This window comes from Heteronotia binoei, chromosome 5, assembly GCF_032191835.1.
Source record: "Heteronotia binoei isolate CCM8104 ecotype False Entrance Well chromosome 5, APGP_CSIRO_Hbin_v1, whole genome shotgun sequence".
Lineage (NCBI taxonomy): Eukaryota > Metazoa > Chordata > Lepidosauria > Squamata > Gekkonidae > Heteronotia > Heteronotia binoei.
Window position 1 is genome coordinate 144,451,428 of NC_083227.1, and position 26,256 is coordinate 144,477,683.

A 26,256-nucleotide genomic window follows, 5' to 3' on the forward strand; every position below is an offset into this window, starting at 1 on the left:
TTCCATACAGCCTGGTTCAAGACTCAAGTTCAAATCCTTGAAACCTCCTCTTGCCAGTTGAATCCATGCTCCAAACAATGATTTCAAACCATAATTTGAAGTGGCTCAAGAAATCATGTAGAGGTTCACTATGGGGAACTATGGCGGCCAGCAACCCATGAACAGAGAGTGAGCTCAAGTCACTTTCCTAATCTGTATGGTTTTATGATGGTTTTATATTTTAATCTGTAAGTGTGCTAAATTTCTGTTGTATGGCGCCCTGAGCCCACTTGTGGGAAAGGGTGGGATATAAATTGAAAAATTAAATTAATCTTCCTAATATCTGATTGACACATGCATGACAAATTATCAATATCTTCCCTTATTTTGTAACCGTGAGCGTGAAAATACATGCTATTTTGCCTAGTGAGAAGCTGGACAAATAAAAACTTCTTGTCCAAACCCCTGCCACAGGACAACAGCACTCATCATGTAAAGTTGTTTTTTTTTTAAAGAAAAAAAACTAGCACTCACCACTAATGATGTGCTGACAGGACAAAGAGCTAAAGGTGTTTCCACATGGGGAGGGGCTTGTCTGGTTTCCCCATTGTTTGTGTGGATGCACATGGCACAGTGGCAAGAGAAGCTTCCACATCACAGGTTCCCCCACACCAATGCCCAGTAGTAGCCACTCACCCTTCACCTGGGCCACTTGGGTTTTTTTTTAATTTTGTTTTTAAAAATAGGCCCAGGGATGGATTGTAGGTTTTGTGTCCTTGAACACAGTGCTCTCTGGGGAACATGTGGAGAAAGGCGGTCCCGTAGATAGGCAGGCCCCTGACAATAAAGGGCTTCAAAGGTCAATACCAACACCTTGAAATGGACTCAGAACACAATAGGTAGCCAGTGCAGCTCTTTCAGCACTGGCTAAATGTGCTCCCATCAAGGGAGCCCCATTAACAGCCGTGCTACAGCATTCTGCATTAGCTGTAGTTTCCGGGTCAGGGTCATGGGTAGCCCCATGTAGAGAGCATTACAGTGATCTATTCTCGAGGTGACCATAGCGTGGATCACCATTGCTAACTCATCATGCTCCAGGAAAGGGGTCAATTGCCGTACCCACCGAAGATGAAAAAAGGTGGATCTGGTAGTGGCTGCTACCTCTGCCTCCATTGTCAGAGAGGACTCTAGGAGCACTCCCAAGCTCTTGCCCTTAGGGGCCAGTATTAGTGATGCCCTGTCAAGAGCTGGCAAAATGATCTTCCCTCGCGGGCCACCCCGGCTCAGATAGAGAACCTCCATCTTTGTCGGAGACTAAGAAAAGGCAATAATTGAGAAAACCACAAATCAACATTCAGTCTTAGGACAGCATCTGAAATGTCAAGAATCTAAAAAAATATTTTAAAAAAATGACAAATTAAATAACTTACCTTTTTAGCACCTTGAGTTAAAAATGTTTGTGCAAAAGCTTCCAGCAAGCAATTCAGCAGACCTGCTCCATTAATGGAAATGCTCCCTTTCTGAATGAACTCTGTCCTATAAAACAAGAATGCAATTAAATTTTCCTTTTCTGGCCAGAAACGGACACAAATGTTTCTGTAATGCAACAAAAGGTGTAAATATCACAAGCAGAAAAATGTAGTCATGCATTATCAGCTATCCAATTAAAGCTATATTAATTGCATGAGTTGTAGTTGATCAATTAATTTCTTACATCTTCACTATTTGCATATGAGAAAAAATTGTAAAGAAAAAAATCATACTTTATTGATCATGCATACATATTGTGGCTGGAGCATCTTCTAATCCTGCAGAAAAAGATGTTATGTCTCTTTAATAGTGCTGGCAATCTGCAGTTTTCATGAGGCATTAGCTTTTTAAAAATTAAAATGTTTGTTCCTCAATCTAGAGTACTTTTTAAATCAATCAAAAAGTTGCAGTACAATCCTAAACAGAATAATACCATTCCAAGCCAATAAACATTGATGCCCAAATATCTTATGCAATAACTAATGTTGTTGTTGATGATATTGGATTTATACCCCACCTTTCCCTCTGAATCTGAGTGGCTTACAATCTCCTTTACCTTCTTCCCCCACACAATGGACACCCTGTGTTCTCTCTAAACTGAGACTTGTGAGCAAAAATTCTGCTTTGTGAGCTACTGGCATTAAAGTTGTGAGCTACTGCATGAATTAGTGTGTTCTGGCGTAATCCTTCCTGAGTTAAGACAAAAATGTGTGAGCTGGAGGCTAAAAATCTGAGAGCTAGCTCATGCTAGCTAAGCTTAGAGGGAATACTGTGAGGTAGGTGGGGCTGAGAGAGCTCTCACAGAAGTTGCCCTTTCAAGGACAGCTCTGCAAGAGCTTTGGCTGACCCAAGGCCATTCCAGCAGCTGCAAGTGGAGGAGTGGGGAATCAAATAGGCTTGCCAATCCCCAGGTCCCAGCAGGGGTTCTCCTGCTTTCCCAGGTTCCTTCCCGCCCCCAATCAGCTGGCTGACGGGGGAAAGCCCCGCCCCCACAGCCATCATGTGCTTTTCCCCCTCTGGAGGCTTCAGTCTCTACTTGAGAAAGCCTTCCTCTCTGGATGGTGTGTCTGCATCTTTAAGGCTGAAGGGGAGTGGGGGGGAGGAGGCAGAACAACATGGCTGTGAAAGGAGCCCAGACCCTCCATTTGTTGCACAATCCTTGCAGAGGTCGTTTGCATAGTGTGAAGGTAAACCTGAACCTTTGGTTGCCCCGTGTTACTGTGAAAAACTTGAAAGTTCAGCAACTCATGAGCAGAGGTGCCAATCCCCAGGTGGGGGCAGGAGAGCTCCAGTTTGGAGGCCCTCCGGAGCTTCAGGATCATCAGAAACGGAGGGAAATGTCTGCTGGACCATAGGGTATAATGGAAAATTAATCTCAGTGTATCTGGGGCTCTGGAGGGGCAGATTTTTGAGGTAGAGGTACCAAATTTTCAGCATAGCATCCGATGAGTCTCCTCAAAATGCTCTCCAAGTTTCAAAAAGATTGGACCAGGGGGTCCAATTTTATGAGCCCCAAAAGAAGGTGCCCCTATTGTTCATTATTTCTAATGTAGGGAAGGTATTAAAAAGGTATGTGGTCCCCTTAAATGTGATGGCCAGAACTTCCTTTGGAGTTCAATTGTGCTTGTCACAACTTTGCTTATGGCTCCACCCCAATGTCTCCTGGCTCCATCCCCAAAGTCTCCAGATATTTCTTGAACTGGACTTGGCAACCCTAGCAAACCTGGTTCTCCCAGATAAAGAGTCTGCACACTTAACCACTAAACCAAACTGGCTCCCTTTTAAAAAATTTTTGGGGAAACAAATGTCTTTATTTTCCAAAATAATGACACCAGCTAAGAACAAGCCCCATAATTAATTTCCCCCCTCATCTTCTTGCAGTTTCCCCAAACAACAATATCTGCCTAAGTGAAGAGCCTGCCTTTCTAAGGCATAAGGGGAGCATCCAAAAAAGGACACGACAATCTACTTATTAGGAGGCATGTCAAGAGAACAAGAAAAAGAAGTCTAAAGAAGTGTAAATCTGGGGAAAGCAGCAACTGGAGAGTGCTTACTGACAACCAGGGCTTTTTATGTAGAAAAAGCCCAGCAGGAACTCATTTGCATATTAGGCCACACCCAATATCACTATTGCTTCACACAAGGCTTTTTTGTAGAAAAAGCTCAGCAGGACCTCATATTAGGCCACGCCCCCTGACTCCAAACTGTGTTCCTGCTAAAAAAAAAAAAAGCCCTGTTGACACCTAATAAGAATACACCTAATAACGTTATCAATTATGCACTAAATGAAGTCCCATGTATTTGCTTGCATAAATATACAGAAACATAGCGGAAAGACCTCACGCTCTTCTATTAATGTGTGTGCTGGTATCAACTTTGGTAAATACTGGAAGTCTATAAAATATTTATTTGTTGGTTTATAGCTCAACTTCCCAATAATGGTCTCTCTTACCATTTAACATGTGATCCATAAATATCTTCTTCTTGTTGTGGTTTCATGACTGATTTTAGGCTCCTCTGTATTTTCATTTCATTTACCTGCACAAAGCTGATACAATTTCTAGGAAGTACTTTTATCTTGCCCTAACCTGGAGAGACCAGGCTAGCCCAGTCTCATCAGATCTCAAAAGTTAGGCAGGGTCAGCCCTGGCTGTCAGACTTGGAACTTTATTGTTATGCTGCTATCTTCTACAAAAACCCAAGGGTAACCTTGGAATGTATCAAACTCAATCTGCTTCTATCCCAGACTACTAGTACTCGAATAAATGGATTAATTTTGAAACAAAATGATTCGTTCTTATTTGAAGTTCCAAGTCTGACACTGGCTAGTATTTGGATGGGTGACCTCCACGGAATACCAGGGTTATGACGTGGAGGCAAGCAAGGGGAAACCACCTCCGAATGTCTCTTACCTTGAAAACCCTACGGGGTCACCATAAAGTCAGCTGTGACTTGACAGCACTTTCGACACCATCACCCTTTTATCCCACTCTCATTAGATGAGACTGTAGACTGTTCTTGTAATGGTATTGCTAAGTTTTGGGAACATAACCAGAGGTCCAGTATTTCTCAAAAAGCCCACACACACACACAGAGCAATAAGGAAAGAGGCTGAGATTCAAATGATAAGAAAATTGTACGACAGTGCTAATGCAGTTTAGGTCCTCCCAACTTGGTCAGTGAGGTCATGTGGCAGCATTGTCAGATCTAACAGCATTAATCATCCATTCCTTGGGAATTTTCCATCCATTTCTCTCCAATATATAATAAGCACTTTCAGAACTGACACTATGAAACATCTGTTTGGCAAGGAGGAAATAAGAAAACATAATTCCAAATTGCCAAAATGTCCAAATATGAGGGTAATAACCAACTCATCGTGCACACAATTGGCACAGTCCTTATTGTTTAATTTCATGAACTTTACCTAATGCAGAAACGGTGCAAGTCCAAGCAGAGTTACAGCTTTCTAAACCCCTGTTTAGCATTACACTTCAAATTACTAGATTCTTGTTGTTGTTCAGCCGCACAGTCGAGTCTGACTCTTTGTGATCCCATGGACAAAGTCACGCCAGGCCCTCCTGTCTTCCACCATCCTCCGAAGCCTGCTCAAATTCGTGTTTGTTACATCAGTAACACTGTCCAGCCATCTCATCTTTTGCCGTCCCTTTCTTCTTTGCCTTCTGTCTTTCCCAGCATCAGGATCTTCTCCAGTGACTGCTCCCTTCTCATTTGGTGGCCAAAGTATTTGAGCTTCAGCTTCAGCATCTGACTTTCCAGGGAACAGTCTGGGTTGATTTCCCTTAGGACTGACTGATTTGATTTTCTTGCAGTCCAAGGGACTCTCAAGATTCTTTTCCAGCACCATGTCTCAAAAGCATCTATTCTTCCGCGCTCGGCCTTCCTTATGGTCCAGCTCTCACAGCCATACATTACTACTGGGAATACCATCGCTTTGACTATACAGACTTTTGTTAGCAGGGTGATGTCTCTGCTTTTTATTATACTGCCCAGGTTCGCCATAGCTGTCCTCCCAAGGAGCAAACATCTTTTAATTCCATGGCTACAGTCGCCATCTGCAGTGATCTTGGATCCCAGAAATGTGAAGTCTGTCACTACTTCCATATCTTCCCCTTCTATTTGCCAAGGTGTGATGGGGCCAGATGCCATGATCTTAGTTTTTTTGATGTTGAGTTTCAAGCCTACTTTTGAGCTCTCCTCTTTCACCCTCAACAAGAGGTTCTTTAGGTCCTCCTCACTTTCTGCCATTAGAGTGGTGTCATCTGCATATCTGAGGTTGTTGATGTTTTTCCCGGCAATCTTAATTCCGGCTTGTGCTTCATCCAGGCTGGCATTCCGCATGATGTACTCTGCATATAAATTAAATAAGCAGGGTGACAATATACATCCTTGTCAAACCCCTTTTCCTATTCTAAACAAATCAGTTGTTCCATATCCCATTCTGACAGTTGCTTCTTGACCCTTATACAAGCTTCTCAGGAGACATGTGAGGTGGTCTGGTACTCCCATCTCTTTAAGGAGTGCATCTCAGAAAGTGCGTTCTGCTACCTAACACAGCGAACAATATTGCCACCCCAAGTATGAGTTGCTTGGAAAGCTGGGCCATCCAGGCAAGGCTAAGAGTGGCTGTATTCACATCTAGAGCTGGAGGGTCTTTCCTACTGCCCACCAATTGGTTTTAGAAAGTGGGTGGAGCCACATGCAGATCTTGCTCAGCATGGCTTCTGATTGGAAACTGTAGATCTGACTGGTTGTGCAGGATAAAATACAGTTGTTCCACTGGCAGCTACCACCACACTGTTGGCTTTACTATCTCTCACACATGCCTCTTTCCCAGTGTATTTTTGACATTTCCTCTCTTTTCCCCTGCACTTGGGCTGTCTCTGAGTGGTTGGCTGTGCCTCTTGCAGCAGCCATTTTGTGGTTATGCCCACCACCCTAGTTCAGACTTCCAAAGGTGCCCACAAGATCAAAAAGATTGGGGACCTCTGTCTTCAAGTGTAAGAAGCAAAAAAAGAGCTGCTCTGGTGACTAGCCAGAGATGAAGGCTAGGCTCCTCATAATTATACAAGCCTTGACCATATCAAGGATTGATATTGCACATACCTGTTCCCTTCTGAACTAAAATGGACTCCAAGTTCTGAATAACCCACCAAGCCATTTCTGAGGATAACCCCCCTATTCTTGAGGATATGATTTCAAGCCACACAGTGGGAATGTTAATTATTTAACATCATAGAGCTGTGGTGAAAATTATAATCACAAGGAACATAAAATAACTAGTAACAATGCAAAGAACCAAAGGACTATTTTGCTTCTCTGAGAAAGGGAGTAACCAAAAGAGTCTTGGGTTATTTAGCCTGATAATGTAATAATGACAAAAGGCCCCTTGTTGCTGTTTTTTCTTTTTCACAGCCTGTGAAAGACAGAAAAAACTCATAGAACATATTGATCTCAGATTGATTCTCACAGTACACAGCTGGGTGATGCAGCATCATTACAACAACACAGTCACAGGAAGAAGTCTATTACTGAGATCCAACTACTAAATTATTGACTACTTTAAAAGTATAGCAAATTTAGTCTGTTTTTGGGCAATTGGCGTTTAATTAAAACATCTTTAGTACTGAAAGCTTGTGTTTGGTTCAGATGGTGTCTCTTAGCATGGATTTCTTTCAAAACTGCATTTACAATTGTATCAACTGAAAAAGCCCTTGATTAATCGTTGAGCATGGGTGCCCAACATACCCTCTGCTCTTCTGTCTGCCATGAAGGGTACATCATCACTCCATTTGCCTTCTTTTCAGAGAATCAGTGCACAAGTTAGAAGTGCAAACTGCTGTCTTAGTATTTGCTCAATAGAACTGGCTGGGGAAAAGGTCTTGCAGAAGACACAGTGGAACTCCCCAGTCAAGAAAGTTGTCTCTTCCCCCACCACATATCTTTTCCTGTGCTCATGCAATATGTGCAACACATGAGGCTTGGCAAAAAGGGTTCTCTTAGATGAAATAACGGGTGTTATAAAAATGGGATGAAGAAAGAAACCAAGTTTATGTAACATGGTCATTGGGGAAATATGTTTCTCAACCATGTTCTCAACTGCAGACATGCTCAGGTCTGTGTATACTTGATGTTTGGGGGGGGGGGGGAGATTTAATGCTGCATCTATGATTTGTGTAATTTAGGCAAGTTTGTATGGCAGAGATTCAAATTTGTTTTTAAAACATAAACTACATTTTAAATTAATGTGTATATTGGTTGGCTGGCTGGCATGTTTCTTGTATGCTGCTAAAAATTGTGAATTTATTGGCAAGGTTGCCTTGTCCATTTTTGTCTTTATATTTTCTTCATATTTTTGCCTTAATGCCAATGGCTTGTCCCTGCACAGGTTTTAACTGATTCCTGGAAAGCTTGCTAAGCAGACAGACAGTGAGAGAGCTGATACAAAATGGAAGCACTCAGGGCAAATCTGAAGTCATGCATGTTACATATTCACCACAGCATTTTTGTGGTTACTTTCCAGTGCCAATAATCCTAAAAGGTGGACATAGCTGAGCCTCTTCAAGAAGCAACAATATCTTTTCAGCAGGACTGACATTTTGTAACTGTGGGGAACTTATGAATAATGTAATGATATATGACTCTGTTGATAATTTAAGTTATATCATATGGCAGGGGTACCATATTTTGAAAACCAAAAAGAGGACATATTTCCTAACTGACTACATCAAACAAGTGATCATTATGACAAATCTCATTTTAAATTCCCCTATCGTTTCAGCTGTGATAATTGCTGCTAACTAGGAAGATCCCTATTCTTCCAACTCAAAAAGAGGACATCTTCATCAGTTTTTTTTTTTAAAAAAGCCCAAAAGAAGATGGACACACACACAAAAAAGAGGACAGGACATGTCCCCCCAAACTGTTAATCCTATCATATAGCTAGAATTCAGGTGGGTAGCTGTGTTGGTTTGAAGCAACAGAATGAAGTTTTTAACTATGTTAGCACCTCTACAACAGTGTATTTGTTTAACATTTAAAATGGTTCAAGTGGATAACGACACTGAATACTGTACGGCAGAATGACGTTTGAGTCCAGTGGTACCTTTAAGACCAACAAAGTTTGATTCTGGGCATAAGAGTTTGTATGCGTGCAGACAAAAGCTTATATCCAGAATACCATCCTAGAACAAACTAGCAAAACACCCTGGAACAAACTAGCAAAACATTAGCTGTCTTTTTGTTCAATAATTACATACACCAGATGTTTCTGAAAAGGCTGAACAGGAGGGGAAAAAATGTACCTAGCTATTTTGCACAGCAATAGTACCAAAGTGGATTCCTTTTCAACCCAGCTGGCCACTAGCTTACATAAACTGAACTGAAAGAATTAATCACGCTTTTCATGTTTATGTTAAATATTTATATTGCCAAGGTAGCAGGGACAAACAGGAAGCCACTTTATAATTTTAGCAGATTACAGAGGTGAAGTTGCCAGCACCATGCTTAGTATTCAAACTGCAGAGTAACAAGGTGATTCACAGAACTGCACATATCTCTCTATGGCATCCAGTAACAACAGCTGATTTGAGTGTTACACCAACTGATGCAAAAGTAAATTTAAGAGAGAAACTAGTCAGATTAAATGCATTGTGAGACACACACACACACACAAAAGGTAAAAGATGGCATAGGACTCTGATTTAGAAGAAAGGTAACACAGTTTGCTGCTTCGTCTTCAGGGTTCCAAAAGCTTAGACTCATCAGAAATACTTAAGGAGAAGGGAGTTCAAGAGGGATGGGAAAAGTGAAATATTGAAGGCACAATTGCAAATGATTCCTATGAGAAGGAAAAATGGGAGGAGCCTAAAGAAGCCAAGGTGGCTCCATAAACAGCTCTCTAAAGATCTGAGAAACAAAAAAGACTCATATAGGAAATGGAAGGAGGGTCTTATAACCAGGGATGAATATAAACAAATAACCAGTGTTTGTAGAGAAACAGTTAGGAAAGCTAAAAACAAGAAGAGTTATTTTCTTATGTACAAAGTAAGAAAAAGAACAAGGACACAGCAGGCCTCTTGCGGGGACAGGAAAGTGAAATTGTAACAGGTGATGAAAGAGCGGAACTGCTCAATCTCAACTTTTCCTCAGTTTTCGCTTCTGAGGGAAATGGTGCTCAATATGGCAAAACCATAACATATTATGAGGGAAGGGAATTTCAAATTAGGATTAGCATAGGGGTAGTACATAAACATCTAGTTTCTTTAAATGAAACTAAGTCCCCAGGGACAGATGAACTGTATCCACGGGCAGGGCATTTTTTTAGCAGGAACACAGTTCCGGCTGGCTTGGTATCAGTGGGTGTGGCCTAATATGCAAATGAGCTCTTGTTGGGGGTTTTCTACAAAGAAGACCTGTGTGAAACAATGGTGACATCAGGGGTGTGGCCTAATATGTAAATGAGTTCCTGCTGGACTTTTTCTACAAAAATAGCCCTGCCCAAGGGTACTAAAAGAACTTGCAGGCATAATTTCTGAGCCTCTGTCCATTATTTTTGAGAATTCTTGGAGAATAGGTGAGGTGCCAGAAGACTGAAGGAGGGCAAATGTTGTCCCCATCTTCAAAAAGGGGGGAAATGAGAATCTGGGTAACTTAACCTTGTCAGTATTTTGTTCAATACCTTTATAAATGATTTGGATGAAGGAATAAAGTGAATACTTATTAAATTTGCAGATGATACTAAATTGGGAGGGGTCACAAATACAGTAGAAGACAGAGAAAGGACACGGGATGGTCTTGACAGGCTGAAAAACTGGGCTAAAACAAACAAAACTAATTTTAACAGGGATAAATGTAAAGTTCTGCATTTAGGCAGGAAAAACCAAATGCATAATTATAGGATGGAGGAGACTTGTCTTGGCAGTAGTATGTGCAAAAGGGATCTAGGGGTCCCAGTGGACTGTACACTGAACATGAGTCAGCAGTTTGATGTGAAGGTTAAAAGGGCAAATTCAGTTTTGGGCTCTATCAACGTAAGTATAGTGTCCAGATAATGTGAAGTGATAGCATCACATTATTCTGCTCTGGTTCAACCTCACCTAGAGTTCTGTGTTCAGTTTTGGACACCACAATCTAAGAAAAATACAGATAAGCTGGAACGTGTGCACAGGAGGGCAACAAAGATGGTAAGGGATCTGGAGACTTAGGCTGCAACACACACACTGAATAATGCACTTTCCATTCACTTTCAGTGCCCTTTCCAACTGGATTGAAAATGCGTTATTTAGTGTATGTGATCACAGCCCAAGTCCTATGAGGAAAGGCTGAAGGAGCTGGGTATGTTTAGCCTGAAGAGGAAATGACTAAGAGGTGATATAATCACCATCTTCAAGTACTTGAAGGACCATCACATATAGCGGATGGTGCAGAATTGTTTTCTATTACTCCAGAAGGTCAGACCATCACCAGTGGGTTGAAATTAAATCAAAAGGTGGTAAGGGATCTGGAGACTTAGGCTGCTAAACATTAGGAGAAATTCCCTACAGTTACAGAGGTTCCTCAATGTAACAGGCTTCCTTGGGAGGTGGTGGGCTCTCCTTCCTTGGAGGTTTTTAAGGAGAGGCTAGATGGCATCTGACAGCCATGAATTAAAAATACAATATGAATTAAAAAATACAATAGAGAGAATCACGGAATAGGATGAGAACCCAGAAAAAAACCATGACAAATAACGAATACAATCAAAAATATACTTGTAATTATTAGTATATGAAACTTCAAAGTATTTGATTATCATGATTCATTTCAATAATTAATATTATGAGGTAAGTACATATAATTCATTTACAAAACACATCTAAGCACAGTACATCAAAACAATTGGTCTAAAGTGCTTAGTGCTACAAAGTGCTACAAGGCGTATACGCTTGGGAATGATACTGCGTGCTTGTATTAGCTTCAGTCTTTGCCCTTGAGTGCTATTGTGAAAACCAACTTGTTGGATATCCCTCTTTGATAAAGACAGTAGAAATGGTGCGACAAGCATCCTGCCGGCTCCAGGCTCCGTCAGAGGGACGTCGGGGAATATTCAGATATATTCCTTTTGGAAGAAAAATCTGCACAGGCACTTTGACCCCACTAATTTTGGAAGGGGTGTTGAAAGACCTGAGTCAGATTGAGGTGACAAAAGAGGAGGTCCTACAACTGATAGACAAATTAAAAACTAATAAGTCACCGGGTCCGGATGTCATACATCCAAGAGTTCTGAAAGAACTCAAAGTTGAACTTGTGGATCTTTTGACAAACATCTGTAATCTTTCATTGAAATCTGCCTCCGTTCCTGAGGACTGGAAGGTAGCAAATGTCACCCCCATCTTTAAAAAGGGTTCCAGAAGAGATCCAGGAAATTATAGGCCAGTCAGTCTGACTTCAATACCTGGAAAGTTGGTAGAAAGCATTATCGACAGAATGAGTAGGCACATTGATGAACACAGGTTATTGAGGAAGACTCAGCATGGGTTCTGTAAGGGAAGATCTTGCCTCACTAACCTGTTACATTTCTTTGAGGGGGTGAACAAACATGTGGACAAAGGAGACCTGATAGATGTTGTTTACCTTGACTTCCAGAAAGGTTTTGATAAAGTTCCTCATCAAAGGCTCCTTAGAAAGCTTGAGAGTCATGGAGTAAAAGGACAGGTCCTCTTGTGGATCAAAAACTGGCTGAGTAATAGGAAGCAGAGAGTGAGTATAAATGGGCAGTCTTCGCAATGGAGGACGGTAAGCAGTGGGGTGCTGCAGGGCTCGGTACTGGGTCCCATGCTCTTTAACTTGTTCATAAATGATTTAGAGTTGAGAATGAGCAGTGAAGTGGCCAAGTTTGCAGATTACACTAAATTGTTCAGGGTAGTGAGAACCAGAGAGGATTGTGAGGAACTCCAAAGGGACCTGTTGAGGCTGGGTGAGTGAACGTCAACGTGGCAGATGCAGTTCAGTGTGGCCAAGTGCAAAGTAATGCACATTGGGGCCAAGAATCCCAGCTACAAATACAAGTTGATGGGGTGTGAACTGGCAGAGACTGACCAAGAGAAAGATCTTGGGGTCGTGGTAGATAACTCACTGAAAATGTCAAAACAGTGTGCGTTTGCAATAAAAAAGGCCAACGCCATGCTGGGAATTATTAGGAAGGGAATTGAAAACAAATCAGCCAGTATCATAATGCCCCTGTATAAATCAATGGTGCGGTCTCATTTGGAGTACTGTGTGCAGTTCTGGTCGCCGCACCTCAAAAAGGATATTATAGCATTGGAGAAAGTCCAGAAAAGGGCAACTAGAATGATTAAAGGGCTGGAACACTTTCCCTATGAAGAAAGGTTGAAACGCTTGGGTCTCTTTAGCTTGGAGAAACGTCGACTGTGGGGTGACATGATAGGGATTTACAAGATAATGCATGGGATGGAGAAAGTAGAGAAAGAGGTACTTTTCTCCCATTCTCACAATACAAGAACTCATGGGCATTCAATGAAATTGCTGAGCAGACAGGTTAAAATGGATAAAAGGAAGTACTTCTTCACCCAAAGGGTGATTAACATGTGGAATTCACTGCCACAGGAGGTGGTGGCGGCCACAAGCATAGCCAGCTTCAAGAGGGGTTTAGATAAAAATATGGAGAAGAGGTCCATCAGTGGCTGTTAGCCACAGTGTGTGTGTATGTGTGTTTATGTATATATATATAAAATTTTGGCCACTGTGTGACACAGCGTGTTGGACTGGATGGGCCATTGGCCTGATCCAACATAGCTTCTCTTATGTTCTTATGTTCTTATGACCTGGGTCCCGTCCCAGTCTGGCTGAGGTGGGCTTCTTCGACCCTTTAGTAAGCTGGCTCTGTTTCCCTGTAAAGGAGGTTTTACCCTCTCTGGATTTCAGTTGCCACTTTGCTCTACAGGGCTTAAAGGAAGATTGCCTGGAGTCCCTCCTGTTGTCCCGAAAGGGCTGAAACCTCCGCTTTGCCATGTTGTCCTGTCTCTTAGAAGGCAGAACTTTTTTCTTGTTCCTGTCTTCGATGAGGTATCTGTCCAGACCTTCGCCAAAAGTGACCCCTCCTTTAAATGGAACTGCTGCCACCTTGGGTCTGGCGGAAGGGTCCGTGTCCCAATTGCGTAGCCATGTGTTTCTTTGTGCTGTGACGCTAGAGGCCATGGCCCTAGCTGATAGCTGAACTGCTTCCAGGGTGGAATCTGCTGTGAAGGCGGTAGCCAATGTGATCTTCAGTGAGTCCTTGACTTCCTTAGGGAGGTTGTCCCTCTTAACCAGGTCTGACAGCCAGATGTATGATGCTCTGCAGAATAGGGACGTGGTGGCTGACACCTTCAGGGTATTGGCGGATGCTTCAAAGTCCCGTCAAAGAGCCTGCTCGATGCGTTTGTCTGTGGGGTCCTTTGGCATCCCACCTGCATCCATTGGGAGGATGGAATTGGAAGTCAGACTGTTGACCGGGTCATCTACCACCGGCAGCTTTAGTCGCGTGGCGGCTTCTGGGATGAAGGAATAGAATTTTGCAAAATTAGACGAGGTAGCTTTAGGCTTTGCCGGGTATTCCCATTCTGACCTGATGATAAAGTAAAAGCAGGCTGGTAAAGGAACCTGCAGAGGTTTGAAGCCTGATTTTGGGATGATGTCTTCCATTCCCACCAGGAATTCTGAATCCTCCTCCTTGCACTTGGGAGTGTATTGAATCTGTAGTGATCTAATCACCTTAGGGAGCAATCATGAATAGACATCCGGTGGGAACAGTTTGGAATGGGTGGAGGCTACCACTTCCTCTTTCTCAGAGAGTTCTCCCATATCCTGCGGTATGGAAGCATCTGAGATGTCGGATTCCTCCTCCTCCTGATCCAAGGGGGAAGGGCTTTGGTCTGTTCTGCTGAGCTTAGGAAGTCTGGGGGAAAAACTCTCTTCCTCCCTGTCTGGTTCCCTGTGTTTCAGTTTGGCTGTTCTCTTGACTGGGAGGGCTGGGGTGGTGGCTGTGGATGCTGCCTGAACCTCCTTCCTCACTAAAAGTTGGATCCAGGAGAAGAAATTATTCTTCGCCTCATCCCCAGACAGGTCGATCGGATGGCTTTCTACTCTCTATTCCTGGGCTGGTGAGCCAGCCAGCTCCAGATCGCATGTGCCCTCCTCCAGGACTGATCCCTCGGGGAACCCAGTGGAGGCAGATATCTTAGGGAGGATAAAACTGAAAGTGAAAATAACATACCCAAAATGGCTTCCGTTCCCACCAAAAACCGCTCAGCCTCCCCCCCCCCCCAATCCCCTAGTGGGACTTTACTCCCCACTTCCCCTTCCCCTTGCCTATCTAACATAGGTCTATCTGGTGTGGCCATTTCCCACTGGCCACTAATAGAGGAGGGGGGGTCGGCCAACCGATGCTGCAGCTGCGGCAATCGAGTGTTCAGCAGCCTCCTCGGGGGGAAATAAGGCCTCGGGCACGGGGTGTGCCAGGGTAGGGGTTGGGCCGAACAGAACTCCGTTCTCCCCACACCGACCTGGAGCCTTTCCCTTCCCGGTGCGATTCTTACAGCGAATCTGCTGTTTCGCGGCTTTCCCGTCGATCATGCCAGGCGTCTGGACTCCAGCGGTCTGGGAGGGCTACACATTAGCTGTGAGTCCTTTCCCTGTCTCTCATACTCCGCCGCTGCTCTCTAGGCCCCCGGGTTTGCCGGGGTGCCTTTCAAGGTGAGGGGAGAGAGTGGCGTTCTTCCATGGCCTCCCTGCACATCCGTGGAGCCGGAAAGGGTGGCATGCGCGTGCCTCACAACTGAGGCTCCTCCTACGCTGGCAAGAAAAAACCGGGGGGGGGGTGAATTTCCCCACCCTGAGGAATAGCGCGATGGCGCTCAATGACTGTTTGTTGCCTTTTTTTGTTTTTGTTCTCCAGGCAAGGAGCCCAAAGGGCTGTAACAGCATGTCCTGCTTTGATGGCAGGGCTAAACAAACTGGATTCCAAGGCTCAAGCACCTCCCCTCCGGGTCAAGTTTGTTTTAGCCCTGCCTTTGGAGAGGAAGAGCTATGATCCCAAGAGTGAGGACTGGCCCACTCCTGGGACCACTGGAGAATCAGTGTTCACCTAACACCAATGGTGATCTGCTATATTTTGTCACTGTAAGAGCCCCTCACTGCCTCTTGAAAACTGAGAAGAGTTTTCTATGCTGGCTCCAAGGTGCCTCTCCTGCAGTAACACAATGGCCTCTGGGACTTTCTCTCATTTACACTCCCTCACCTTCCTTCTCTGCTTTCTTTTGTTTCCTTTGTAATTCTGCCATTCTGACAAAGGTGGGACAAGTGTGGCAAAGGCCCTATTTCCTACCATATCAGCATTCTATGGCTGGATTCAGATAGGCAGCTCCCACAGCAGCCTCTCTGCTTTAAAAAAGCTGTCACAAATTGAAGTGCCCTGGGGCACTCAGACAACACATGCTGAGCTGCTGAGACAGGCATGGGCTGCACAGGCCTCAGAGGAGTGGCCACCCTGCTCAAGCACATAGCAGGTGCTTCCCTGGTGAGCCCTGGCCATCTGAACACCAGGGAAAGGTGCCAGGGAAGTGCTTCAGCCATTTGCCACCAGGAAGTAACCAGTGACTTTTTGAAACAGACTGGAGGTGTCAAAAGATGAGGTATGGGCAAGTGCGTGGCTGGGCCCCAATGTGTGCATATGAATGTGCCTGTTTAATTCAGCAAAAGGGGTTGGTTGTGACAGCCCAAATCTCCCATCTGAATGCAACCCACATGGCCACCCGCTCCTTCTGCCTCCAGTGGCACTGTGTTCTTTTCCATGGTCCATTTTTAAAATCTAACTCAGTGTTTTCTTTGCTTCATGTTTAATTCATAGGGCCTTCTAAAAAAAGCATTGCTGAAGTGAGCCAGTTGAGTTTATGCTAGATCATGTCACTCAAAACCATTTTATGCTCCATCAAGTTTTTCTTCTATTACACTGCAATTAGGCCTGGTTGCTATTCCTATATTTATCAACTATTCATTATATTCGCTACTTTTCACCACAACCAATTCAATAAATAAAAGTGCACCAATGAAATCAAGTTGGTCTAAACACATCCAGCGTAGAACGTAGAAATTTAAAACTAAAGTGGTGGGACCTTACAAACACACAACTGAATATTTGGGTTTGCTAAATCCATGAACAATCCCTGCGCTGTATTCAGAGGTCACACTGACCTGTAGTTAAGCAAAAACGTGCACAAACCAAAATTGTCACCGGGTTAGTGAACAGTTTTTATTAACCTCCATTAAATAACACATTTAAATGAAGCTTTATTGTCTTAATTTAAAGCAATCCCCTGATTTACCAGTAAAACTAGATCCATACAGCAACAATTTTCTCTTCTCACTTCTCCAGAGTTTAATTGCCTCAGACCCCTGCAGCTGCCATTCCTACCCAACACATCACAGGATGGCTTTTGGGGGGCTTCTAAAATCTGTTATTGACAGGGGCCGTTTTGTAGAAAAATTGGTGGCAGAGCTCATTAGCATATGCTCCCCCCCGCCAGCCAAAAGCAACCTGATGCAAGAAAGGAGAGCCCTTGGCCAGCAAGGCTAGAGATCCAGCCAGCCCAAGCAGGCCTTGTTCGGCTGGAGCTCTCCTGGGCTGCCCCCACACAGTCAAAAGGCCAGCAAGCCACCTGCCACCCAAAATCACATAAGAAGTGGAGAAAAGGTGGTGCAGGCTTCTCCAAGGATTAATGAGGGCTGCTGGGGGCGTGGCAAAACTCCTGGTGGCTGGCTGGCTGCCCGCTCTCCTAATCCAGGAATTGTTATGCAGCTGCACCTACTATTCAATGGACAAGGTGGGTGGTGAGGAAGAGGGGGAACCCTCAGAAAGATTCAGGAGCTGTGCTTCTGTGAGCTCCTGCTGAATCCGAGGCCTGGTTATTGATATATCAGACATAGCATTAAGCTACAATTACTGCTTTTAAACTATAGTGATATATCAGCTACCTGATAATTAACATACTGCTATACTACTTACTTATAGTTTAAAATTGGTTGCTATGGAGATATGTCAATTAGTGACTTTTTTCTTAAAAGCCGAGGGGAAAATATTAGTGACTTTTTCTAAAAAGCCAGGGAAAACTCTTGTGGTTCAGGGAACTTAGGCAAGGAAAATGGTGCTGATGTAGATGTAATAAAACAATTTTAAAAAGGAGGGGGTGATTTCTCTTAGCTCACTATGGGGCTTTGGCACCTTGCAGAATTCCATGCTGCTCTCTATGACTGGCAAAACCAAAATAAACGATGCAAAATAGTTTACAATTATTATTTATGCACAATACAAAAATGCATACAGATCTGCATGATTCACATTGGAAGCAGAACTGAGCTTCTCTTGTACAGAATCCTGGTGAGCTTTACACAGAATTGCAACTCTTTTAAAAAAAATACACATAGCCCTGCTTGTCACTCTTCCTTCTGTTTCCCATCAAGCCAAAACATCAGGAACAGAAGCCACAGATATATCGTCTAAGTAAATGACATTAGGCTTAAAAGATTTTTTTCATTTTCCTTCTGTTTCTGTTTAGCTTACATAAGGCCTGCACAAATGGTGACCATCAAGCCAAATGCACACCAGGGTTGCATTCAGATTGGCACCCTGGGGCACTCAGACAACACACGCCTGGCTGCCAGAAGAGGGATGGACTGTGTGCTTCCCGGAGGGACAGTCATACCACTCATGCACTTGGGAGGTGCTTCTCTGGTGTGCCCCAGCCATTCAGATGGCTGGGAAAGCTGACAGGGAAGTGTTTCAGAGATTTGCCACTTGTTAGTACCTGGTAGCTTTTTAAAGTGACAGTGAGGTGGCCAGAGATAAGGTGGGGGCCAGATGTGCAGATGTAAACACACCATTTTAATCCGGGGGGGGACAGCTGTGTTACCCCAAATTGCCCATCTGAATTCAGTTCAGGAGTCCCAATTAAGCAGCAAAAAAAAAAAAGGATTCTTCTGCCCTGAAGACAGAAATGAAGGCAGAAATAGATGTTCAGTCCAATACACACACAATCTTCACTTTACCAGTTTGGATTCTCCAAGCTTTCTCTGAAGACTGACTCCTCTTTTAGAGAGGCATACTGGGTCCAGGTAAGGCAACGAGTCTTCATAGACATAATTCTTTCTTGCACATTAAGCCAAGATTCCTCTTCTAAGTAGACATCAGAAACTTTTAGGACGCTGAGCTGTAGGACATCAAGATTACATATTTCAATAACTTCAGGTCACTTGAAAAGAAAAGGAACTGTTCCTCTATATTCAGCATTTGTTTCCATCATTATATCATGCAATGGAAGGCAGCATCCAGAGAGCATTTATCCCTTGATGCAAACTTCAGATTTCACTGGCAAAATCTTGCAAACATTTGAAGATTTATTCTTGCTGTTTAGTCCCTTGAAATGTTTTGCCAGCTGCAATATTATAAGCGTTAACTTAATTTATGCTTCAATTTAGATGCCTAAATGTTCCATTTAAAGAAACAAATTTTAAGATAAGACATTTGCCAACAGTGGCACACGAAACAAAACATTTGGTTCATTTTACCTGGAAATGTTATGTTTTCCCATCTGGATAAAGCATGGCAAAAGCAAACAAAAATGTGACAGGAAAACATTATTTGACTTTTAATGTAAAGTTAAAAAGTCAATGGCTCACAAAATGCAGTGCAAAACATAGAAGAACCCTGCATTATAAATATGGCCAGAAAGAAAGCTGCTTGCAAATCCGACCAAGTTGCTAATTTTGTTCTTCCTAGATAGCTTTCCAACCCCTGAAAAGCCTTCCATATGCCAGCATGCATAAACACACTCCCTCTAGCTTGTTGTTCAGACTACCCAGCAGGAATGAACTGGTCAAATTAGCTAAAAATCATTCATATCACAGGCTGATCCTATAGTAGCCTTAGGGTTGCCAAGTCCAATTCAAGAAATATCTGGAAACTTTGGGGGTGGAGGCAGGAAACTTTGGGGATGGAGCCAGGAAACATTGCGGCATAGCCAGGAGCAAGGATGTGACAAGCATAATTGAACTCCAAGGGAGTTCTGGCCATCACATTTAAAGGGACAGCACACCTTTTTAAATGCCTTTTCCATAGGAAACAATGAAGGATAAGGGCACCTTCTTTTGGGGCTCATAGAATTGGTCCACTCATTTTGAAACTTGAAGGGTAGTTTGGGGAGAGGCACTAGATGCTATACTGAAAATTTGGTGCCTCTACCTCAAAAAACAGCCCCCCAGAGCCCCTGATACCTCCAGATCAATTCCCCATTATACCCTATGAGAATCGATCTCCACATAGGGGATAATGAAGTGCCCAGCAGACATTTCCCTCCTTGTCCCCCCTCCCCCCGTTTCTGGTGACTCTGAAGCGAGGGATTGGCATCTCTACTCACAAGTTGCTGCCAACTTCTTCAAAGTAACACAGACACAGCATCCCAAGAGGAAGCCTTTCCAATCGGAGACTGAAGCCTCCGGAGGTGAAAAGTCACATGTGGCTATGAGGGCAGGGCTTCCCCCCCTGCCAGCCAGCTGACTGGGGGCAGGAAGGAGCCTGGGAAAGTGGGAGAACCCCCGCTGGGACCTGGGGATTGGCAAGCCTAAGTAGCCTCCACAATGTAGGAAACTGAGATTCTGAGGGGATTCACACATGCAGATACATTACTTGATTTATTATGGCTTATCACTCAGATGTTTGAGAGTTGATCTATGCGTTTCACTTGTCAAGGGATCAAGTTTCTCATATTCCTATCTGGACTGTTTAGTGGAACTTGCTTCCTGAGCAAGTCAACACATCATTAATTTTTCTACCAGCACCAGTTATCAGTAGTTACATTGCACTCAATAGTACGAGTGGCAGCAGATTGGGAAACTCACAGCATGGGATGCATCATGATAGACAAACTCTGAATCTGTGAACTAATTCAACTGAAATGTGAACGACAGCACTTAGTGATATGAAAGCTCCATTTTTGTGGCAGATGATGGCTTGTTCACAGAGACAACTCAGCTCTTCATCATATGTTCATCAAATGATCAACATACATGTGCTGGAACTAGCCCATCTCTCAGATTTCTCTGTGAAGCTCTTCTGCAATCAGAGTAAATATATTCTGTTATCTGCATAGATGTAGAAAGTATGGGTATGCACACACACACAAAAAAATCAGTATTTTTCAGGATCAGGTATACTGAACCAAAAAATTTCCCAATATTCCTGAATCCCAATATTCGTATGGTATTGGGATTTGGGAAATATTCTGGACCACTTCATTTTTTCAGCTCCATTATACCCTATGGGAATCATTATAGTCAATGGTCCACCTAGGCTATAACAGAGAATTGAGCTGGGGGTATCTGGGGCTTGGAAGGGAGCTATTTTTTGAGGTAGAGGCACCACATTTGCAGCATAGCTGCACCAGAAGAAGGTGCCCCCATCCTCCATTGTTTCCAATGGCTCCTTCTGGGGCTCAAAAATTGGTCCTCCTGGTCCAATCATTTTGAAACTTGGGGGGGGGGGGTTTGAGGAGAGGCATCAGCAGCTATGCTGCAAATTTAGTGCATCGTCTTCAAAAAACAGCCCCCTCCAGAGTCAAAGATACCCCTGGCTCAGTTCTCAATAATGGTCCTCACAGAGTATAATGGAGAACTCACTGCTTGGATTTCACTCAATACATGGCTTGCAAAATGCATTTAAAGGGACCGTGTTTTGCAAGCTGTGCCACAACTGAACTCCAAAGCAATGAGTTAATCCAGAAGGTATTTAAAGGGAAGGCAACCCTTTTAAACACCAGCTGTTCAGTGGCCCCAAAAAACCCTGGATATTTTCAGGATTTTTGAGAAAAAAATATCCAATAAATACTGATATGGTAGTTTTCAGGTATTTTTTCAGCTTGGTTTATACAAAGCACACACCCCAGGATAAACTTGAAATACAAATGCAGAAAGCAACTTAAATGAAAGAAATAACAACAGCAGAAAAAGATTCCTTAGGCAAGGCTATAAGAACACCATGCTTTTTCCTAGCTTGATTGCTTTGCTTTGAATAACTGCCATTTTAAGGTACTGAGGGACCGAGCTGGCAATTCAGAGTTTGAAGCACTGTCCTATCTGCTTACAGCTTGGATTGAATGAGCTTCTTAGCCAAGCGGACATTTCCCCCCCATGGGGAATTAACATCACAAACTTGTGCAATGTTCCTATATCCTGACAAACTAGAATAACTCAGTATACCAACATTGACTGAAATGAATTACCTTTCTTAAAATCTGTGGAATTACATTCTGGCATGTTGCAATTCTTCTCCGGTATATAATCCCTGAGGACAAATCTGAGTATAAAAGAACAAACAAATTACAACCATGCTGCTTTGGCAAATAAGACACTTTTTTCACAGTTCAAAAAACCCAAAACAAACAACACCATGGCACTGAAACTACAGGCAGGTTCACAAGCCTGTATCTGACAGAGGGATTTAGTTTCCCTTCATGCTTTAGAAGCAAAGAACTCCTGCCTATGCCAGATGGACTGAAATGAAAAAGTTTTAGGATTATATGCTTAGTCCAAAAGGGGCACATTTGAGCCCACCTCAACACACCAGCTCCCCCCACCAGCCTGGGAACAGATGGTGTGTATCAAGCATTTTACTGGAATCACTGCTGGTTGTAACAGAGCATCATACAAAAATGCCAAAAGCAACCTTCACAGAATTACTTCAAGGTTTGGCATATAGCAGGCAGGGAGTTAATTTCTGAGGCACTCAAGTTGCTAGCTGCATGTTTCAAATATCTTCCTGGGTCAGCACTTTGGTTCAAAATGGCTCATTCTGCTCCTTCAGCATCCCGAAGTACATCCTAGCAGCACAAAATACCTCTCCACCCATCATTGTCAGAGTTGGAGGCCTCAAGCAATTCTCTTGAGCAATTAAAATTTATTTTTATATTGAGTTGGGCCAGTGACAAGAACAAAGCTCTCTTTAAAAAAAAAAAGTCACAAATTATAGTGATTTAGCTGCAATGAGAACGTGATTGGCTTCCAAACTCAGTTTGTATTTTAATATTTAATTATCCCAATCAAGTCCAGAAACCTCAGGATGCTGTTAATTGATGATCTGACCGGGCAAATAGCCCAGCGGGGGGAACAAATGCTCTGGGGAAAAAGAATATCTTTCTAGCAAAGTTTATCTTTGTTTTTATTTTTAAAGATAGAGAGAGAAATGATTTTGCCGTATGTATTAAAGAAACATTCTGGCAGTGTATTTGGCTTTCTCCAAGTGACACATTTACAAGGGGTCAGAAACTGGTATTTCTCAAGAGAAAAAAGATGGATTGTATACATAATTAGGGATAGGCACCAACAGGGATAATGGAGCTTCGTGAAGGTTCATGGTGTCTCATGAACCGCGAACCTCCACAAACCTTTCCATTTAACAAACTGGTTCGGCGTTCATATTTCATGACACAGCGTAGCTTGCAAAAGCTATTTCAATGGTTCCCGTTCATGTTTCATGATGCAGCATGACTTGCTAAAGCCATTTCAATGGTTCCCTTTAAATGGCTTTTGCATGCTGCACTGCTGCTGTGCAGGCGATTCCCATTTTATTGGTTACTGCAATGGCATCAAATGTAACATTATTACTAACGAGGCTAAATATTCACAGTCAGGCCCATCGCTATGGAGGGGGGCCCAGGGGGGCAGGCCGCTCTGTTTAAACCTCCTTTCTCTCTGTAGGGCCCCTCCCTTGGTCACTGCCTTATCCTCCTCAGTTCACCTGAAGCACTGCCTTAGAGAACAGATGCACTTTAGGAACCTGCCATGCTTTCTTTCCCAGCTTCAATCGAGTACACTGCCACTGCCCAGCCCACCCTCCTTCACTTCAGCAGCTCCCTCCGGTCTGATGGAGTAAAACTGTGTCAGTCCTAAGCTGTGCCATGGTGCACTTGCCCCTCCCTCCAGCTTTAAAACAACACTTTTGAAAAGAGACTCCATGTGTAAGGAGAGAGAAAGAGAGAGCGTGCAAAGCAAAGGGAGAAGCAAGAGAAAGAGCGACAGTGAGAGAACAAGAGAGGGAGAGAGCGACAGCAGGGGAGGAAGAGAGAGAGAGTGACAGCAAAAGAGAGAGCGTGCAAAGCAAAGGGAGAAGCAAGAGAAAGAGCGACAGTGAGAGAACAAGAGAGGGAGAGAGCGACAGCAGGGGAGGAAGAGAGAGAGAGTGACAGCAAGAGAGCGAGCAAGAGAGAGAGTGCGAGGAAGTGAGAGAGAGAGTGTGACAGTGAGAGAGCAAGCAAGAGAGAGGGAAAGCGCCAGAGAGAGCAAGGGGGGGAGAGAGTGAGCAACAGTTAGAAAGAGAGCGGGGGAGACAGCTGGAGCCAGGTGGGGTGGGGAAACTAGGGAAGGCGAGGGGGGTGAGCTTCTTTCCTGTCAGCATTCCCCCCTCCCCCGCTGCTGCAGGCTGCTCAAGCAGGCAGGGGCTTTCTCCTGAGTAGTAGGGGGGAAGTGACTGTCGCCTGAGGGCAGGCAGAGGCTGAAAGCAGAACCAGGAAGCAGAACCAAGCCCCATGGCTTCCCCCCCCCCACAACCACCACATTTTTAATCTCCTGTGCCCCTCCAGCCAAAATTTTCTGGCTATGGGCCTGTTCACATTGGTGTCAAGAGCATGACTTCAGGACTTCTTCCAATTCCCAGACTTACAGATTCTGTCCAGGGTAGGAGGGTGTTAACAAAAGCATTACTATATAAAGGGTGGTTCAGAGTCATAAGTCCAGAGCCCCAAAATACCTAACTGCATCACTCATTACTAGTTATTAGTTACTTGCTACCAACCAATGCCTATCAAAAGCGACTGCTATGTTTTTCTTTCTCACATTTCCTTCCCTCACCACCACCACCCCAGTTTTAAAGGTGGACTGGCTGTTCATCTTCTGTCTGGTTAATGATGGAGAAAAAGGAGGAGGCAGCAGGGAGGTAAATGGTAAACCTATGTTCAAGGCAGACAGTGAAGGCAAAAGTGTTGAGGACAGGAAGCAGAAGAATATTCCTCCCAGCATCACAACTATTCAGATGCCAGTTCAGGCAGAACTGATAAGGGATTTAAATAAGGAGCAAAGAGCAGAGACGCCTCTTCATGTTCCCCTACCCTTTAAGCCATTGTCAGCTCAGTATTGCCAACACAGATCAAAGGATGAGGGAGCCTAGATTAACACTCTCCTCTTCCCTACCCATTCAATAGCCCCTCGAGTCATGGACCACTCAGGGGTTGCTAACCTTAAGGGGGTTTTTTGAGAGAGAGAGGAGTTTGCAGTATGCATTAAAAAAACATTCTGGCAGTGTTAACAGAGAAGGAGAACCAGTGGAGCCACCTCTACTTCAGAGGTCTCCCTTAGACCTGGTTTGATTTGATTTATTAGATTTATACCCCACCCTCCCCACCGAAGCAGGCTCAGGGTGGCTGGGAATAAAAGGAACTACCGGCCTATCCTCCTTATGGCTTAGCTCCAAATAGGCATGACAGCAACTAGAGAGCCTAGTGGAGAGTCAGACTCAACAAAGGCAAAGTAGGTATTTCAATGCTTAGACCGAAGAGCTGAACTGCACTTTAGATACATGATACTTGGTCATTTGGGGTGAAAGGTCATTAATTCATAAAGCACCCTTATTTTGCTTTAGTAATGCTAACCATTACATGTAATTCTACTATCATTATCTGCAACAGCTTATGCCTTGTAAAGTGGCATAAAACCATGATATTTTTGAGACTAGTTAAAGCCAAGAGAGAAATTTTATGCACAAACCATCAAACCCTTGCCAGAGATACCAGAATTTTGTTGACATTTAGCAAATGCATTCCCAATAGCTAGAAACCTTAGGAAAATAATTCCCAATATTGTCTCAAAAGAGCACTGTAAATAACCGAATGCTGAACTATAAAGAAGCTCAGTTGAGCACTGAAATCAAAAACGAAAGGGTCCATCTTACCTGTTTTCTCTTCTACTGTTTTTACAGCTGTGACATGCTTCTCCATAGGACTGGGATACTAGGTGAAAGATGAAGAGTGTATAAATATTGCAACATGTCACGTGGGCAGAAGAAAATTCCACAACACTCACTTGTAAACTCTATGATTCTATTTCATAGAATCATAGAGTTGGAAGGGACCTCTAGGGTCATCTAGTCCAACCCCCTACACAATGCAGGAAACTCACAAACACTTTCCCCTAAATTCACAGGATCTTCAGTGCTGCCAGATGGCCATCTAGTCTCTGTTTAAAAACCTCCAAGGAAGTAGAGCCCACCACCTCCCAAGGAAGCCTGTTCCACTGAGGAATCGCTCTAATGGTCAGGAAGTTCTTCCTAATGTTGAGCTGGAAACTCTTTTGATTCAATTTCAACCCACTGGTTCTGGTCCTACCTTCTGGGACTACAGAAAACAATTCCACACCATCCTCTATATGACAGCCCTTCAAGTACTTGAAGATGGTGATCATATCACCTCTCAGCTGCCTCTTCTCCAGGCTAAACATCCCCAGCTCCTTCAACCTTTCACAAGAACATATGAAGCTGCCTTATTCTGAATCAGACCCTCGGTCCATCAAAGTCAGTATTGTCTTCTCAGACTGGCAGTGGCTCCCCAGGGTCTCAAGCTGAGGTTTTTCACGCCTACTTGCCTGGACCCT

The 26,256-nt window shown here is 43.7% G+C and overlaps 1 protein-coding gene across 2 annotated transcripts in view; it reads right to left on the minus strand.

Moving 5' to 3' along the window:
* PRELID2 (PRELI domain containing 2) overlaps window positions 1-26,256 on the minus strand; it is a 62,210-nt gene that overhangs the window by 7,493 nt on the left and 28,461 nt on the right. Inside the window, exons 2-5 of one of the 2 annotated variants that reach the window (XM_060240542.1) lie at window positions 25,559-25,616; window positions 21,840-21,913; window positions 18,613-18,773; window positions 1,410-1,515 (exon numbers count right to left, since the gene is read on the minus strand). In XM_060240542.1, the coding sequence (XP_060096525.1) occupies window positions 1,410-1,515; window positions 18,613-18,773; window positions 21,840-21,913; window positions 25,559-25,616 (399 nt within the window). The remainder of the gene's footprint in view (window positions 1-1,409; window positions 1,516-18,612; window positions 18,774-21,839; window positions 21,914-25,558; window positions 25,617-26,256) is intronic. The other variant, XM_060240543.1, reaches the window with a different exon arrangement.